This window comes from Brachionichthys hirsutus, unplaced genomic scaffold (genome assembly GCF_040956055.1).
Source record: "Brachionichthys hirsutus isolate HB-005 unplaced genomic scaffold, CSIRO-AGI_Bhir_v1 contig_1202, whole genome shotgun sequence".
NCBI classification, from domain to species: domain Eukaryota; kingdom Metazoa; phylum Chordata; class Actinopteri; order Lophiiformes; family Brachionichthyidae; genus Brachionichthys; species Brachionichthys hirsutus.
Window position 1 is genome coordinate 701 of NW_027180719.1, and position 16304 is coordinate 17004.

At 47.4% G+C, this 16304-nt stretch overlaps 1 protein-coding gene and 1 long non-coding RNA gene across 3 annotated transcripts; one reads left to right on the forward strand and one right to left on the reverse strand.

The window, feature by feature from the left end:
- Positions 1-707: 707 nt before the first annotated feature.
- On the reverse strand, positions 708-6334 carry LOC137916546 (methionyl-tRNA formyltransferase, mitochondrial-like). Its single transcript, XM_068759533.1, has 9 exons — positions 5976-6334; positions 4801-4998; positions 4551-4673; positions 4380-4482; positions 4214-4289; positions 4051-4142; positions 3899-3977; positions 2343-2416; positions 708-978 (listed from the first exon to the last, which is right to left on the reverse strand). Exons 1-9 carry the CDS (start codon positions 6266-6268, stop codon positions 865-867), a joined length of 1152 nt encoding a protein of 383 aa, XP_068615634.1. The 5' UTR covers positions 6269-6334; the 3' UTR covers positions 708-864.
- Positions 6335-7048: 714 nt separating this feature from the next.
- LOC137916547 (uncharacterized) lies at positions 7049-16304 on the forward strand. Of its 2 annotated transcripts, none has more exons than XR_011106516.1 (4): positions 7049-7176; positions 9967-10092; positions 15342-15529; positions 16218-16304. It is a non-coding gene; the product is annotated as an uncharacterized lncRNA (long non-coding RNA). The 2 variants fall into 2 exon arrangements; XR_011106517.1 differs by having other exon boundaries at positions 7052-7071.

Consider the following 16304-nt stretch of genomic DNA (forward strand, 5'->3'; position numbering starts at 1 on the left):
AAAAATACACATCAACTCCAATTCACTTTTACTTTTCATGGTTGGCGCATAAAGATACCAAGAGCTGCGTCGCCGTGGTGTTCTAGTTTATTTTGAAGTACCGGTACATGAAGTAGGGGCGGAGTTTGTCTTATTTTGGCGCGTTTGGGGGCGGGTCATTGTCTGTGATTGACAAATGGTGCTCCTATTGCTTGCCTGCCACGGTTCTCGCTAAAACGGAGTCCAAGTTCGTGTTCAGTCACGTACATGCTAACTGCTGAGTGAAATGCGACAGACAGATCTTACATCAATAATTGTATGGCAGACACGTTTTGAATTAGACACTTCTATACACTAGTTGATCAAATTTAAAAACTCTAAATGTGTTTCATAAAAGTAATTTCAGGAGACGCAACCAATGAAGATGGGGTGGCACGGTGGCGGGGTGGTTAGCGCCGTCGCCTCACAGCAAGAAGGTACGTTCTCCCCGGGTTGGGGATTCTCTCCGGGTTCTCCCGTTTTACATTTTGGCCAATTGGCTGCCCCAAATTGTCCATAGCACGCGAGTGGCTGTTCATCTTTGTGAGGCCCCGCGATGTGCTGGCGATGCATCCGGGGTGTACTCCGGCTCTCACCCATAGCAAGATGGGATCGGCTCCATCAGCTCCCGTGACCCGCAAAGCGGAAAGAAACGAACGAATAAAAATAATTCTGGATTATTTCTGGTTTTGATCAGTCTCCAACATCTTCATTTATTACAAGTATACAGTGTAATTACAGTAATATAGTAAATGCAAATGTCTTAAAACAGACAAGATGAACAAATCATAAAGGTGACCCCATGTCACGGTTTTTACGGCATGGAGGCATCGCTGCTGCGGTTCCTCACTTTCTGCTGACGAAGTGTCCTCCGGACGACTTGTGCAGGTAGCCGTTATAGAAATCTGCTGCCGTCAGCCTTTTCTTCAGGCACACTGCTTGGAACGACACCCAGCCATCCTGGAACAGGAAGCAGCGTTCAACAATCGAACCGCTTATCCGGGCTCCTATTTTACCAAACGCATCAAGGCAGAGCGTTCACCCCCGTTTCCCTCCCAAACAGGTTCCGCTAGGGCAACTCTGATATCCCGAATAGCCTAAACTAAGTTTAAGATACTGCAGCCGCTTTGGTCGGTGTGAAGCTGCCCTTCAATTGATTTATTGATTTATTGATTTAAAAAGGATCCCCATTAGTTGTTACCGTGGTATCAGCTAGTCTTCCTGGGGTCCGGGATTACACGCAACATAACTCAAATCATGAAAGCACTATACTGTACATATACACAATACATATACACACTAGATATCCACACTACATATCCATACAGAACATCATATCAATATACCTGAACAGACTTTACATTCATGTAATCATCGTCAAAACATCCCAAGAGAGCGTCCAGAAAACAGGACAAACATTTAATTGATCATTACAGGAGCATTGATCAGCTGTAAGTAATGCCTTCTTAAATTGTATTTGAATGAGGTTTTGTTGCTGGAGTGACGGATGTGCAGAGGGCAGCGGCTCCACTGAGTGACTGTCTTTGGACGTCACTGCATCTGATGACTCAGGTTTACCAGAATAAATGCTGTTGCTGAAGAATGTAACGGTGTTTATTGCCAGTCTGTCCTCAAATGGTAACCATGGTAATTTACGATGCATGCTGTCTATGCTCGTTCTCGGAGGGCAATGTAAAACTAGCCTTGCTGCTCTGTTTTGGGCTGTTTGTAATTTCTTCAGAATACTTTTTGATGCAGATGACCAGACAGGTGAGCAATAGTCCAGGTGGCTTAAAATTAAACATTTAACAACTTGTCCTAGAATGCGTGCTGGAACAAAAGAAAGGCATTTTCTTGCCGTAGATATACCACATCCCATTCTCCTAACGATTGAGTCGATGTGCTCCACCCATGACAAATGACTATCTACTTTCAGGCCTCGTAATTTGACCTTGCCCACCTGCTGTATAGGTTTACCCTCCAAATGAAGATTCAAAGTTTGCATCGATAACTGTTTATATCTCGATAAAATAATGATGGACTTACTCTTTGAAATATTAAGCACCAGCTTATGTTGTTTTATCCAATCATGAACTAATTCTAACTCTGAAGATAACACCTGGTTGAGTTCTAGGCACTCATTTGCTGCATAATAAATTGTTGAATCGTCAGCATACATGTGCATACTTGCCTTATGCTAAACATATGGCAAATCATTAGTAAAGATGGAATAAAGGAGAGGTCCAATGAATCACTAATTACACCCACGGGGACGGAGTACGGAGGAAGGCTGCAGGGGGGGCCCGAATGAAGGCACGACCAACCTTGCAGCAGACAGCGAGCGTATTGGAGTCCTTCTGATATCTCACCGAGCCGGGAGCTGGTCTCTTTTCTTCATCTGCAAACAACAAACCTGTGATGAGTGTTGCCCCGGGTGACGCCATTAGGGTTACATACAATGGCGTGAAGAAGGGTTTGCCCTCGTTGTGATCCCGCCCACAGAGGCCGGCCAATCATCGGCTTGTCTGTCTGTTAGCAAAATAACTCTAAAGTCTTGAGGATTTTTCAGGGAATGTTACAGATGATTACATTTTGCTGATGATGGAATTTGACGGTCATGCAGGTTGGGGCTCTCTATCGCAGCACTAAATTTCATCTGGATCGGACCCGGTTTGCGGATACTGTCGCAATTTTTAGAAAGATTGGGGTAGACATTGCGTTTGCAGGATTACGGAAAAACTACGAGGTGGATCTTCATGAAAAGAAATCAGAGCAGTTTGTTGTATTCTGTTAATGTAAGGCCATGTACCGTATTTTCACACCCATAGGACGCGCCTAAAAGTCTTAGATTTTTTTCAAAATGTGCCGCGCGTCCATTGGTCCGCGCGGCCTATTTGTTGTTGTAAGGCGGACTCAGTCAGGCGCCTCGCGGAGTGATATGCCGATGCGCTTCACCATAGTAAACTGTTATGGCGTGTTGACGGAAGTGGCTGCCGGTCCCGCAGCAGAACACGGGAATAGAGCAACGGGGAGAGAATCCAGCATTAATGAATCAATGGAGGAAGAGGAGGAAGCAAGAAGAAGACCTGCAGCAACTCGGCTCCTGCGATCGGCGACTCCGTGCGCGGCGATCTCACCGATACGGTCTAAACCGGAGTGAAGCCAGCTAACGCGCTAACTAGCAAGCTAGCTTGTCAGCGTCATCCCCGGTGGATTAACCAAAGAACTCCAACCGTTCAACGTTAAACTGCGAGCTGCGTGGGAGCGCTGGACGACAGAAGGAGAACACAGTTCCACTCAGAGTGGAAGGCAGCGCAGCGCCACAGTTTGACTGGATTGTAGCTGCTTCGGCTAACTGTCTGCTAGCATTGTTGTTTGAGCCTTCGGCACGCACGGCACGGCAAGACTCTGACAGTGAAGAAAGAGGCCGGCATGTTTGACGGAGATCTAGCGCAGCTGTTTAATACAGAAACAGAGGATGAGGACTTTGATGGGTTTGATTAATGACTCTGTTTTGCTCCGGCTCTATTTTTTAAAACGCGCACTAGTATGCTTGTTTGATTGATGACGATTAAAGATGTGAGTACCAAACTCAGTTTTGCTCCTGCTTTATTTTGCGCACCTATCATGCCGGCGCCTTTTGATCCGCGCGCCCTTCGTACGTTTGAAATACCGAAAAATCAGCTGTTAATGAGACTGCGGCGAATCAGCAGGTGCGTCATAAGGTCGTGAAAATACGGTAACTGAAATGTATGAAATCAAATATAAAACAAAGTTGATTGGAGTCGCATGAATGTTATTAAAGCCCATCCCTGTCAGTGATGTCAGCAGAAATCCTGTAGCTTCAACTACAGGAACATTCAGCGTGGAACGAACTTACCTGATAACGACACGTGACCTCTGCCTACGAGCTCCAGCAGCCGTACGGTCGTGCCCATCCATGTGGTCCTCAGAGGAATCTGACAGAGACACGAAGGTAAAGCCGAGTCCCACACAGAACCTCTCGCTGTTTAAACGGGGCGGGGCCAATACTCGGGATCCGATGGAGCGATACAGACGATCAATATGGTCACAGGTCTGCTCCTCCCAGAGCACCCAGCTCATGGACGTGCTGACTTTGGGAGCTGCTGGAGGGGATCGGCGTGTAAGTTGGGAGAACCTTTCGCTCATTTGTCTTTGCAGTAGTTTCACTTACCGAACGTTCCGCCCGTCTGCCTCTGCTCGGTTTTACGCGCCAGTTTCTCCGGTAACGTCCTCAACGTGTCCATCAGCTGGAATCCAGAACGCAAACACCAACGCTAGGACCCATTCTGTCAGAAATCCAATAACCGTCTTCTAACCGGGACGGTCCCACCGCTCACCAGGCCAGCGCCCTTCGTGGCGAGGGCAGCTCCAAGCTCGTCAGCGGTGCATTTCTCAGGTACCAGGTGGAGGTCCTGGTTGAGGATGGGCCCCACGTCAAACCTGGGATGAGCAGGCATGTTTAATGCAGTGGGGGGCAGAAAGCCCCGCTGACTGTCCCACAGGCACACCTGTGAGGACGGATCTGGATGACCGTGACTCCCGTCACGCTGTCGCCGTGCATGATGGTATGGAAGATCGGTGCCGGGCCGCGCCACCGCGGCAGGAGGCTGGGATGAACGTTCAGAACCCCACTGCACAGAAGCACAAAGCAAGTTCAGTCCGGGAAGGGATCCCCGGGGGCTGCTGGGACGGGGGGGGGGCGTCTCGGTTCCAGCCGGGTTCAAAGCAGAACCGCACCGCAGGACGGGCTGCACTCACTACGGGAACCTGCTGATCAACGTCTCCGGAAGCAAGCAGCCGAAAGACACGACCACGCCGACGTCAAACCGCCCGTCCACGCTGGGGGGGGGCCAGCTGTGGACCGGGAGGTGGTGGTGGTGGGCGAACCTCCTCACTGGGACGTCACTGGGCAACGTCACGACTTCGACAGACTCCACGATCCCTTCCCCGGAACGGCTGGAAACAGAAGGCGGAGGTCAGGCGGAGGTCGTTCACTCCATTTAGAAATGCCAGGATAACGGAATAAAGCAACGCAAAATAACTAAAACACATGTGTGTATACACACGCACACACACGCACACACGCACACACACACACACACACACGCACACGCGCACACGCGCACACACGCACACACACACACACACACACACACACGCACACACACACACACACACACGCACACGCGCACACGCGCACACACGCACACACACACACACACACACACACACGCACACACACACACACACACACGCACACGCGCACACACACACACACACACGCACACACACACACACACACACACACACACACTGCAGGGACACTGCACCCCTCCCAGACCCCTGCCTGGACCATCACACGTTGCTAGCCTTCATCGGCGGTTCAATAACCCGATCAGAGAACCCGTCGGTGAACCTCAGAGTCGTTTTGTGTCCTTCCTTGATGTCATTAGACGAGGGCCGATAATCCATTCAGCTGGCCAGCAGTGGACAGTATAATCCCCAGAATAATAATAATCCAGAATCATCCCAGTGATGCTATTCCTTGTCATGTTCATGGCAAACAAACAGGGATGATAGATAATGTAATACAATATTCATGCATCTTCCCGACCGCGTCGTCCGTTACCGGGCCCGTTACCGGGTCGTGCTGGAGCCTGTCCCAGCAGCAAACGGCAGAGGCGGGGCACACCCTGGACAAGTCGCCAGTTCATCACAGGGCCACACACAGAGACGATCATTCACACAAGCGAGTGAAACCAACTCAACTAATTTGGATTTTTGGTGGGAAATGGGACTCGAACATGTGACCAGCAGGAGGGTCAGAGGTTCCAATCCCATTAATATACTAAATGTATTGTGTACATTACCGGGAAGTACACAAAGTACTCCTCCCGCATTCGAACACATGACGCGCCGTTAAGTGTTCGTACCTGCTGGATCTGAGGCGCTTCAGAGATTCCACAGCGAACTGATCCGAACCGAAGAACAGGAGCCTCCACGGGGGCCCCGAAGAGGAGCCTCCCCGGGGGCTCCACGGAGGCCCGGAAGAAGAGGCTCCCCCCCGGGGGCTCCACGGAGGCCCGGAAGAAGAGGCTCCCCCCCGGGGGCTCCACGCCTTCGCCTCGGTCTGACTCCTCCACGCGCGGCGCTGGAGGCGCTCGAGGATCCGCACGGAGGCTGCCGCTCCCGCTCCCGCTCCCGCCGCCTTCCCGTTCGCCCACATGCCCACCGGGACTCAACGCGTCGGGGCAAACGGGTTCATTACACAGCCCGACCGGGCGCCGCCATGTTTTCCCCTACAGCGCCGTGACCGTCCTTCTCTTCTTCGTTGGTGGTTATTGTGATTACATCTCTTTACTGCCACCTACTGGACGCTGACGTAATCGTAGACTTCACGTGGGGGGGGGGTCATGTGACCGACCCCCCCCCCATCAAATTCGGTCTTTTTCATGGAAATGGATGTTCATTCATTTTAAGTTCTTTAACATCCAACATCAAATATTTTATTTACATCTCATCTCGTGAACTAATATCTACTCACAACAAAGTTCAAGATTAGCCACTCAAACGGCTTTTATTAGCAACAGGAAATGGCTGTTTGATCATGAAGTCATTGAATTAATAGTTGTGACGTCAGTGATAGCACGCGTGAATAAACTGTCAATAGTATAAACGCGTGCACGTGTGCTGATGTGTTTGTGGCGCACAGTTTGCTGTCGCTCACGTCACATGCATGCGCTGCCTTTATTTGGACCATACCACTTTACACTCGGGCCGGGGGGACTGCGCGACACGTCACCGGCTGCACAGAGCTCTGCGTAACAGAAAGGCTTAGTACGTGAAGGGTTCGCTCTTAAACTGTTGTCTTTTATTGGCTGCCATTTTAATTTATTGCGAAGAAACCCTTGCATGCCCGGGTAGCTCGTCCCAGCTCCCCCCCCCCCCCAGCCGCCGGGTGGTGACGGCGCAGCCATTTTACAGCGACCGCTAGCAAAACCTCAAAAACGACAAATCACAACTTGACCAGTTAGGTTGTTTACAGAACTACAGCATCGGTAGCATCGTTAGCATCGCGCCGACGCGCACCCCAAAAGGCCGTTTGTTTTAGGCACGGGTCTCGTCGACGTCCGGGTGAGTAGCTCCGCGTGGGTTCGAGCTAGCTAGCGTTAGCAGCGCGCGAGGCTACCAGCTAGCTTCGTGTTTAGCTCCGGTGTTTAGTTCGCTTCGCAGCTGGTTGTCTGGGCCTGATCCGGAACACTTTAATCCGGTTCACGGGATTATCTCGTGCACGGCAGCTATTTTAGTCTGCATAAGCATGCTACGGCTATCGTGACTAGCAAGGATCGGGTTTATGAAGGGTGTATCTTTATCGCTATTACGCAAAAAGCGCGCACGTGACGCCGACCGAACACGGAAGTCACTGTTACCTGTCCCGCACCTGTCGCCTCGGCGCTCGGCCCGGGCTGCAGTGATCCGGCTGGTTCTCCATTTGAAGCGACGTTTGACTCCATTTACTTGGAGTTTCTCCGAGTGTGTAAAAACGATCTGATAGTTTATATTTGATTATATTCCTGTATAAACGGTACACGGAGTGTTTTTGTTTGTTGGTTGCAGTGATCGTCATGCTTTAAGCTGTGACTTTGGAGGACTTGTTTGAGCTACTATGAGCTTTGAGATGGATCGATACTTTATTGATCCCAAACGAAACTCTATAACCCATTTCTCTTTCATACACAAACATACATTCAGCTGTCAAAGGCATATGATGAGGGATTGGGTGCTCGGAATACATTCCAACTTCATGTTTAATCTAACTTTATTGAACTTTTTTGATCCCCAGTGGAGGCATTCTTACACGTGATACACACACGCACACACAACAGGCCCGTAGACATCAAACGGTGGAGAGATTGTCGAGCAATGGGCAGCCATGTAGCGGTGCCCTTAGCAGCAGCTTGCGGGGTATGGTGCCCTGCTCAAAGGCACCTCGACAGTGCTCAGGCAGTGAACTGACACCTCTCCAGGTACCAGTTCACACTCCATGCCGGACGTGACACGGCTGCCCTCCGGTCCTGAGCTTTTCTTTGAGCCAGGCTTTCATGTATATTAATGGTTGGTCGTTTGTGCACTCGGGGTGGGACTTTAATCCCGCGCTATGGCGACGGAGTCGCGTCTTTGTTGCTGTTCCGGTGGCCGGACAGATGCTAGCTCAGCTGTTCTACATGCGTTTCACTTTGTTACTCGGGGCTGCACCTCCCAGAATAGTTTAGTAACTGGGTGTTCCACCGAAAAGACCGACAACTCGAATAGAATTTTACTTGGTTACGAATCAGTTCCTAATATATATAGGAAAATAAAGCATTGCACTTAATAAACAACCAACTGGTGTCCTTCTGGGGAAATCTGCTTGTTTTTGCGTTACGTTATGCGTCTCTGTTTGGGAGGCAGATCTGTTGGTTGTTAACACACCATGGACGGGAACTCCAAATGAGAGTCCGTGCATATTTTCACACCATTCTGTGAAAAGAAACACATTTACTGGAATGCAATTAAAAATAAATACAATTACTTTGCATTTTCTCTTAGGTATCAACGTAAGGCACAGATAAAAGGAACAAATGAACACTGCTTGTGTCTCCTCTAGGGGTATTGTTATGAGGCAGGGGGACCCCGTGTTCCATTTCTTCTCCAGATGTCGCCCCCATGTCAGCCTCTGCTGTAACGCTCGTCCACCTGTCTGCTGTCGGTGTCTCACAGACCTCGCTTCATATTTTCTTTGATAACTTTATTTTTTTAATCTGTTTTGTGAAGAGGGTTCTTGATGGAAGCTTGTAATCGAGGTGAAATTGGAACTCGTTGCTTTGAAGTTGCCGTCCTCGACGGGGCTTTGCTGGCACAAGTCTGACTCAATCATGTTTAAAATAGTCTTAGTCAGCTCAGCTGCTTGCTCAAGGGTACATGGTGGGGCTTTGTACACAAAATTGAGACTAATGATTCACTGAAAAAGCAGGAAGACAATCTCGTAGTATTACAGTAGCTTCATGGTTATGCAGCTCCGCGCCGCACTGGGAACACGTCTGGGGTGTACCACGCCTCGCCTGTAGTCAGGCGCGTTGGGCTCTAACGCGCCTGCAGCACTGAAGACGTGCTACAGTAGGACGATCCTGCAACGAGCCCACATTAGGACGTCCTGCTTCAGCTTCAATCTGAGGTGCTCCTCGTCTGTCATGCGTCTTCCCTTTTGTCGTCGCCCACATCTGCTTCCTGTGTTTGGTGGGCAACACGCACGCCTTGTGCCACACTGAAAATAATCCGTGTGAAACACCGTAGATTGTACTTTACGATTTACTGGATGATTACCCGGAGATGAGGAATTAATGATTATTTTTGGAGTGAAGGTATCGAATCGTTTCAACCCATTTACTCTCCATGGTCTATAATGGATGTAACTACAGTCCAGAGTAGTATGTGTAATTAATATTTCCTGTATAGAGCAGTACACAGTTTGTAAAAGTAGCCAAATTACCCCCCCCCCCCCCCCCCCCCACACACACACACACACAATCTTCTCTAACAGTATAAAATAAAATAATCTACATTAGATATCCTCCCATTGATTGGTGCACCGAGAATAGTGTTCTACGCTACGGAGGAGATGCCCAGCCGCCAACCTCTAGTCAGCGCATGAGATGAGAAAAATCTGTTCAAAGGCACAACCAATGTACTCTAACGGTTTAAGGTTCCTCTGTTTTATTAGAATTGTATCCAGCGCTCGTGGAAAGGGCCCCTGTGTGTGTTCTGCTTAGCACGAGTTACTGACTGAAGCTGAGAACCTCAGCCCGTCTTATGTCCAGATGTTTTCTGTTTATTTTCGTTGTGTAATTGTTTTTGTGTTGTGGGTCCTGTTTTTGTGTGCGCTAGAGATAGTAGTGCGAGGCCCTGGATGGATAACCCGGAGCCCGACACGGTGTATGCGTCTCCAGAGCAACCTGGGCGGCCCACTCTCCCCCTCCATAACTCTGACATTTCAGACTTGGCTCTGGAGAGGTAAGAAGCCTTCATCTTATTATAATCGCCTCTGTAAGGGTGCGTTCACACTGCGCCAAGGGGACTCGGTTCCTTTGGGAGCAAATTCCTGCATTTATAATTCGCTGAAAGGTCTGCGTTCACACTGATTTCTTTGCGAAACGACCTTTCGGAGCAGCGTTGCGTGGCTGAAAGGGCGCTCGTCGATTGGACAAAATAGGAGGGGAAGTCCCGCCCTCTCCCATGTTTTTTCTTTTGACTGCGCCTTTATGGCTGCTGCTCATTCAAGGAGGGAAGCTCATTTAGTTCTGGCCTCCATCATAAATGTTACACAACGCTAGTCGTTTTTAACAAACACAAAGTCGCTGTGGATCCGTAAAGTCTCCGGATCAGTTCAGAACAACGGAATGAGAAACCATCGCTGTTGATCAGCTGATTCTCCGCTCCGCGCTGGACTGTTAAAGCACCGTGGAGCTGCTGAACAAAAGATTAAAGTATTATAACGCATATTTAGTTCATGAAATCTACACACAGCGGTACACATTTCACTACTTGTAGTTTTTCTGGTAACTGAGCTTCCCCTGCAGAGCAGCTTGGAGTACTCGCTGTACTTCCTCTACCGGAGATGTACCGCGTAGCATCACTACGGACAGCTGATCCTGCCTTTGCTCCGCCCAAAGGAACCGAGACCCTCCTTTTCAGGCGGACTTTTTTGGTCCTCTCCAGAGTCCGGATGCACGTTCACACCAGCTACGTATCACCGGTAACTGACGCAGCTCCACGGCGCTTTAACACAGTCAAGAATGAGCATCGAAACTGGACGGTCATTGGATAAATGCTGGGCTTTGTCCCGCCCATCAGTGTCTCTGGGGCATGGTGATTGGATGATCTGCCTGAGGCCTTTTTCATTGACAGTGAAATCAGCGAATCGGCGATCTTGAAACGCCCGTAAACATTGCCCAAGTGTTTCATTCCGTAGTACTGAACTGATCCGGAGACTTTACGGATCCCCAGCGACTTTGTCTTTGTTAAAAGCGTTTTTCTTTGATATTTTAAACCGTGTTAACTTTTTATTTTCTGTATTTCTGTATTTCTTTGCTGTTTTTATATTATGTACACTGTGGAAAGCGACTTTGAGTTTCCAGAAAAGCGCTATATAAATAAAATGTATTATTATTATTAACATTTATGATGGAGGCCAGAACAAAATGAGCTTCCCCTCCGTGAATGAGCAGCAGCCGTAACGGCGCACTCAAAACAAACATGGGAGAGGGCGGGACTTCCCCTTCTACTTTGTCCAATCGACGAGCGCCCTTTCAGCCACGCGACGCTGCTCCAAAAGTTCACTCCGCGAAGAAATCAGTGTGAACGCAGACCTTTCAACTAATTATGAATGCAAGAATTTGCTCCCAAAGGAACTGAGTCCTCTTGGTGCAGTGTGAAAGCGGCCTTAAAGTTTGGGAGGCAACAGGAGCTTCTGTTTCTGCCGTCTTTACCGAGATCTGCGAATTAGTGGGAAAACGGATTTGTTGCGTCTTCCAAAGCTATGATGTCTGCGCTCTCCGAGTACCTTTCTAGTATTTGCTTGTATGTTGACTAGTTTTTTTCTAAGCAGGAATAAAGCTGTTATTCTAATATAATATACTATATTTTATAATTTTTCAGAGAATTTCTTCCATTTCTTTCTTCAACTCCTGAAAATAAATATTTCTCTATGGAGTTCCACTCTAGACGTGTGTGTATAGCGAAGTTCATATAAAGATCCAGATTCTGTATTGATGGGGAGTGATCATATAATTTGACCATGGCAGACCAAAGTGTTTCATTTATTCTCAACATTTTAGTTTGGCTAACTTGGTTATTTCACAGACGTGTGTTGTATTCAGAGTATACTTCATTCAGTTTGTAAAATATAGAGGGAATTTATTGAATTAGAGAATGTGTGAAACCTATTATTCTGTATGTGGCTGGCAGTGGGGGGGCCCTACTATGTGTTTGTTAGAAGGTTCGCCCAAACACTGAATTCAGCTCAAACGGTGTGGCTTTGTTCTGCTTCAGTTTCCCCATGTCATGGCTTTGGGTGCTTGTCTGGGCCAGCGGGATGGAGGCAAAGCAACACTTGATTTGACTTAAATAACATGAATTCATGCTATAAAATGGTTACGTACCATTTAAACCAGGGCCGTTTGTGGCCCGCAGGACAAGATGAGAGTTTAAGGCTAATGCGGCCTGCGAGTTTTATATGATTTTTTAAAATTTATTTTTATTCAATGAATGAATATCTCAAGAATGTCTTTTGAGTTTTTGATTGTTAAAAATGCTGAAAATAGTAATGTTTATACATTTTCTCTAAGCCACTTTTTTCAGGAAATTGGAAAAGTAAGATCTGCTTGTTATGGCCGAGAGGTTTAGCCGCATTGATCTCTTCTGTGGAATACCTGATGTGGCCCGACCTCGCCCAGACGTCATGACTGTTACGCGCTGTGCCTTGTTTTCATTATTACCTCTGGTAGTGCGACTTTTTTTTATTCTTTATGCCACATTTATTGACTGACGCGACTTATCCGAAAAATATGTTATACAAGACAAGATGATGCAATAAAACCAAAACCAAAATGCAGTGCAAACAAAACATGAACAGGCAAGACTGTGGGGAGGTAATACAGGGCAGGGGTGATGCAGTACAGAGTATACATATTGCAGTGGATTAATAGTATTCAGAGAATATTGATATTACAGTGGTGCATTGTCGGGTGCAAAGCCAGTGTCATTGAGCCTGTTGGACAAGAGGGTAAACACCGCCCCCCTCCAGCCGGAACCTGATTGTTAGCTGCTGGGGTGGCTAGTCCAGGGATTAGCTACTGGATGGAGAGTACTATTCACTCTTTCATTCCCTCTGCCCACTGGGCCTGATCACCATCAATCTGACACCCTGTTTATCTGACACTGCAGCCAGATCTGCTGGCATCGGGGAAATCTCTTACAAAGGCTGCGGATCATCAGCACTTTGATTGTGGAACCCCAAATTGCCCTTCCTCTCTCTCTGCCCAGTGATCCCAGCAGCCCTCTGTCTCCATGATCTCCATGCAGTTAGTCCCAGAACCTGAAAAGCCACTCTGAGGGCCTTCCGCTCTGTGTCTGTCATTTGTGCTCCTTTCCCCTCCGAGTCTGTTGCTTAGCCAGATTTTGTTCATCCTATTTGTGTTGCAGTGAGCTTCCTGTGGATTTGTTTATTTCCACACAGTTTTTCTTTGTGTTTTTGTGCGTTGGCTGCCTTGTCATAACTTTCACAGAGGACTTAACAAGCCCTGGAGTTTACCTTCATCCTCTGATCACCTTCGCAAGTTAGTGTCATTATCTTAAAGAAGGAAGAAAAATAAGCAGGTTTTATCACCATGGCTTCTTTTAAACTGGACTTTCTCCCTGAGATGATGGTGGACCATTGCTCTTTGAATCCTACTCCTGTGTAAGTAGTTCCATTATACACAATGTATTTTGGTCTGTCTCCATAGAAAGATGAAGGTGTGTCATCTTCTCTATCGTTCAAAGCAACATGCACTACCCTAGGCTCGACAAGGAGTGGAGGATATGTCCTACTCCGAATGATTTGTTGTGGAAGGTTGTGGCGGATGTCATCTTCAGATCACTCACACTATTTTCACTCAGAATAGTTAACATTTTCCTGAAGCACAACTTGTGGCAAAGCATTGATTTTCTAGATATACAGGTCTTGGATCACAGTTGTGATATTTGATTTGTCAGCAAATGTGTATCTTCAAATTGACTTGTCACGGGTCCAGCTTTCTTTGCTTGGTGGTGAGATGGAGGTGCCAATCCTACATGACTGTCAAATTCCATAGACATCGGTCAATAATCAATCGAGATATTGAACGCATTCTGGAGCTCCATTGCCTGTAACGTTAATGAAAATTTCAGTGATCCAGGATCTCTTCTGGATCATCACCAAAATGTAATCCTCTGTTCCTGGTAGCGTTCCTGAAATGTCTGAAAATGTCAGAGATCCGTCCAGATATTTTAGAGTTATCTTACCAGCAGACGGACGGACAGATAAACACACGCCGGCGAAGACATAACTGCTGCTTCGGCAGAGTTAATCAGAACACCGACCACGTTATGATTCTATGGTAAAATGTACACGTTCTTACGATAGATAATATTATTAGTACTGTATTTTCCCGACTATAGACTACGTTCAGACTGCAGGGCTTGGTGCTCAATTCGGATTGTTTTTAGCGTTTCCGATTGTTGGTGATCTCCTGTGGACGCCATGCGACCCCAAAGTGTCCCGCGTGCGCAGAAGAGGACACGACGACGTCACACGCAGTGCGTGATGCTCAGTGGAAATAAATATGGATGGTAACTGGTATGTGGAGATTTTAGAACTGTTGTCCAACCGGAGCCAGCACGTTTACAACTTCATATCTTTAAGAACATTAGAGTTGGAGAGCCGGGTTTCTAGCCATGGCGTGTTGTGGGACAGTGATAGCAACGTCTCTACAAAGACACGCGTGGGTGCGGAGTCGCACAATAGTGACGTGTAGGTCGGATAAATGAGACCTGCCCGTTCAGACTAAAGTCTCATGGCAAAAGATGGGATACGTATCTGATTTAGGACCCGGTGGCCTGGATCTGGATCTGGATCGGTGTCGTTCAGACTGGCATGAAAAGATCGGATACAGGTCGCATTGGGGCAAAAAAAAGAAACGGATTTGCTGTCACTAGTTTCATAGTTCTGTAATCGAGTATTGAAACATGTCTGCAGCCCTCTCTTCGTCTGTGACCTCACAGTGGGGGGACTCTCCCTGTCTGCGCTCCGCATGTCCACGCTCTACCTGTGTCTCCTGCAGTTGAAGAACAACAGCCTGGATACTTTTTTTTTTTGGTGGTAATGTTCTGGCGAAAAATGTCAAAAAAAATGTCAGTGTTTAGTCACCATCGGTTACCATGGTAGCATCTGTTCGAGACAGAAAAGAGGGACGCTGTCCTGCAGCATCTGTTTGCTATTTTGACCAAAGACTGTTACAGATAGTGTTTGGGAACTGTGTTAACTTGTGGAAAAACTTATTCTCACCTTTATGCACAGGTGGTCCTTATCAAAGTTTGATATATTTTTCTCCATATTCTTTACTCGGCGAACGTGTGCGGGGGAGTCCTTTACCTTGAATTGCTACTTCACCACCGCTTGCCTTCTGTTTATCCAGTGTACAAATCAAGGTTTGATTCTATATTCCATCTACTTGGCTTTACAGTGGTAAGAAGATGAATGGGTCTTTGGACCACCCTGACCAACCGGACATTGATGCCATTAAGATGTTTGTGGGACAGATTCCACGGTCCTGGTCTGAAGATCAGCTCCGGGAGCTATTTGAACCATATGGAGCCGTCTATGAGATAAACGTTCTCCGAGACCGCAGCCAGAACCCACCACAGAGCAAAGGTCAGCCTGTAGTCACCGCCCAGACACACACACACACACACACACACACACATGGACAGTAGTAATATGCACGCTAACACCAGTGTTTCCCCTAGAAACGTCTTTAGCAGTGGTGCTGTTTTTCCAGTGTGCCTGAGGGTCAAGAGCTCTTATATTCATGTGAATGCTGTCAGAAGAATTACCTGTCATTATGGATATAATTATTTAAGCGTCCTTTGTGTCTTACTTTACATCTTTGATATCTATCTGTAGAGATGCTCTAAAACCGATGCACAACATTCTGCTCACACCATTTATTGAAAATTAAGGCTGATCATTTCTGCTACTCCTCTTGTTCATCATGACTTTTCTGTCACTTGCTTGTTACCGCTCATACTGCACTACGCCCTCATGGGGCTATAGGGTACCGGTTATACGGAAACTACCCTTAATGTAGACGTCCTTTGAAGAATGAGGAGAGGGTCCAGTCCATGACTCAAAGCAAGTGTAAGACGATATCGTGGTCTTGCTCAGTGTGCTCATATGATAGTAATAACAACGATGCCACACAGAAGGCTTACAGTGAATTACAGCCCACCTTGGTTGTAATTCATATGGTTGCTCTTTATAAAATAATAACTTCAAAGCCCCTTTATTGTTTAGTAACTGAGCCAGGAATGTGACTGGTATCTTCTTCATTCCCTGGCAGGATGCTGTTTTATAACATACTATTCTCGTAAATCAGCCTTGGAAGCACAGAATTCTCTGCACAACATGAAGATTCTTCCAGGGGTAG

Excerpts from the sequence above, each read along its gene's own strand:
- LOC137916546 (XM_068759533.1), bottom strand. The coding sequence starts at position 6,268 with ATGTGGGCGAACGGGAAGGCGGCGGGAGCGGGAGCGGGAGCGGCAGCC. Across the intron at positions 3,978-4,050 it reads ATCGCTCCATCGGATCCCGA|ATTCCTCTGAGGACCACATG; the intron begins GTATTGGCCCCG and ends TGTCTCTGTCAG. Across the intron at positions 2,417-3,898 it reads AGGTCACGTGTCGTTATCAG|ATGAAGAAAAGAGACCAGCT; the intron begins GTAAGTTCGTTC and ends TGTTGTTTGCAG.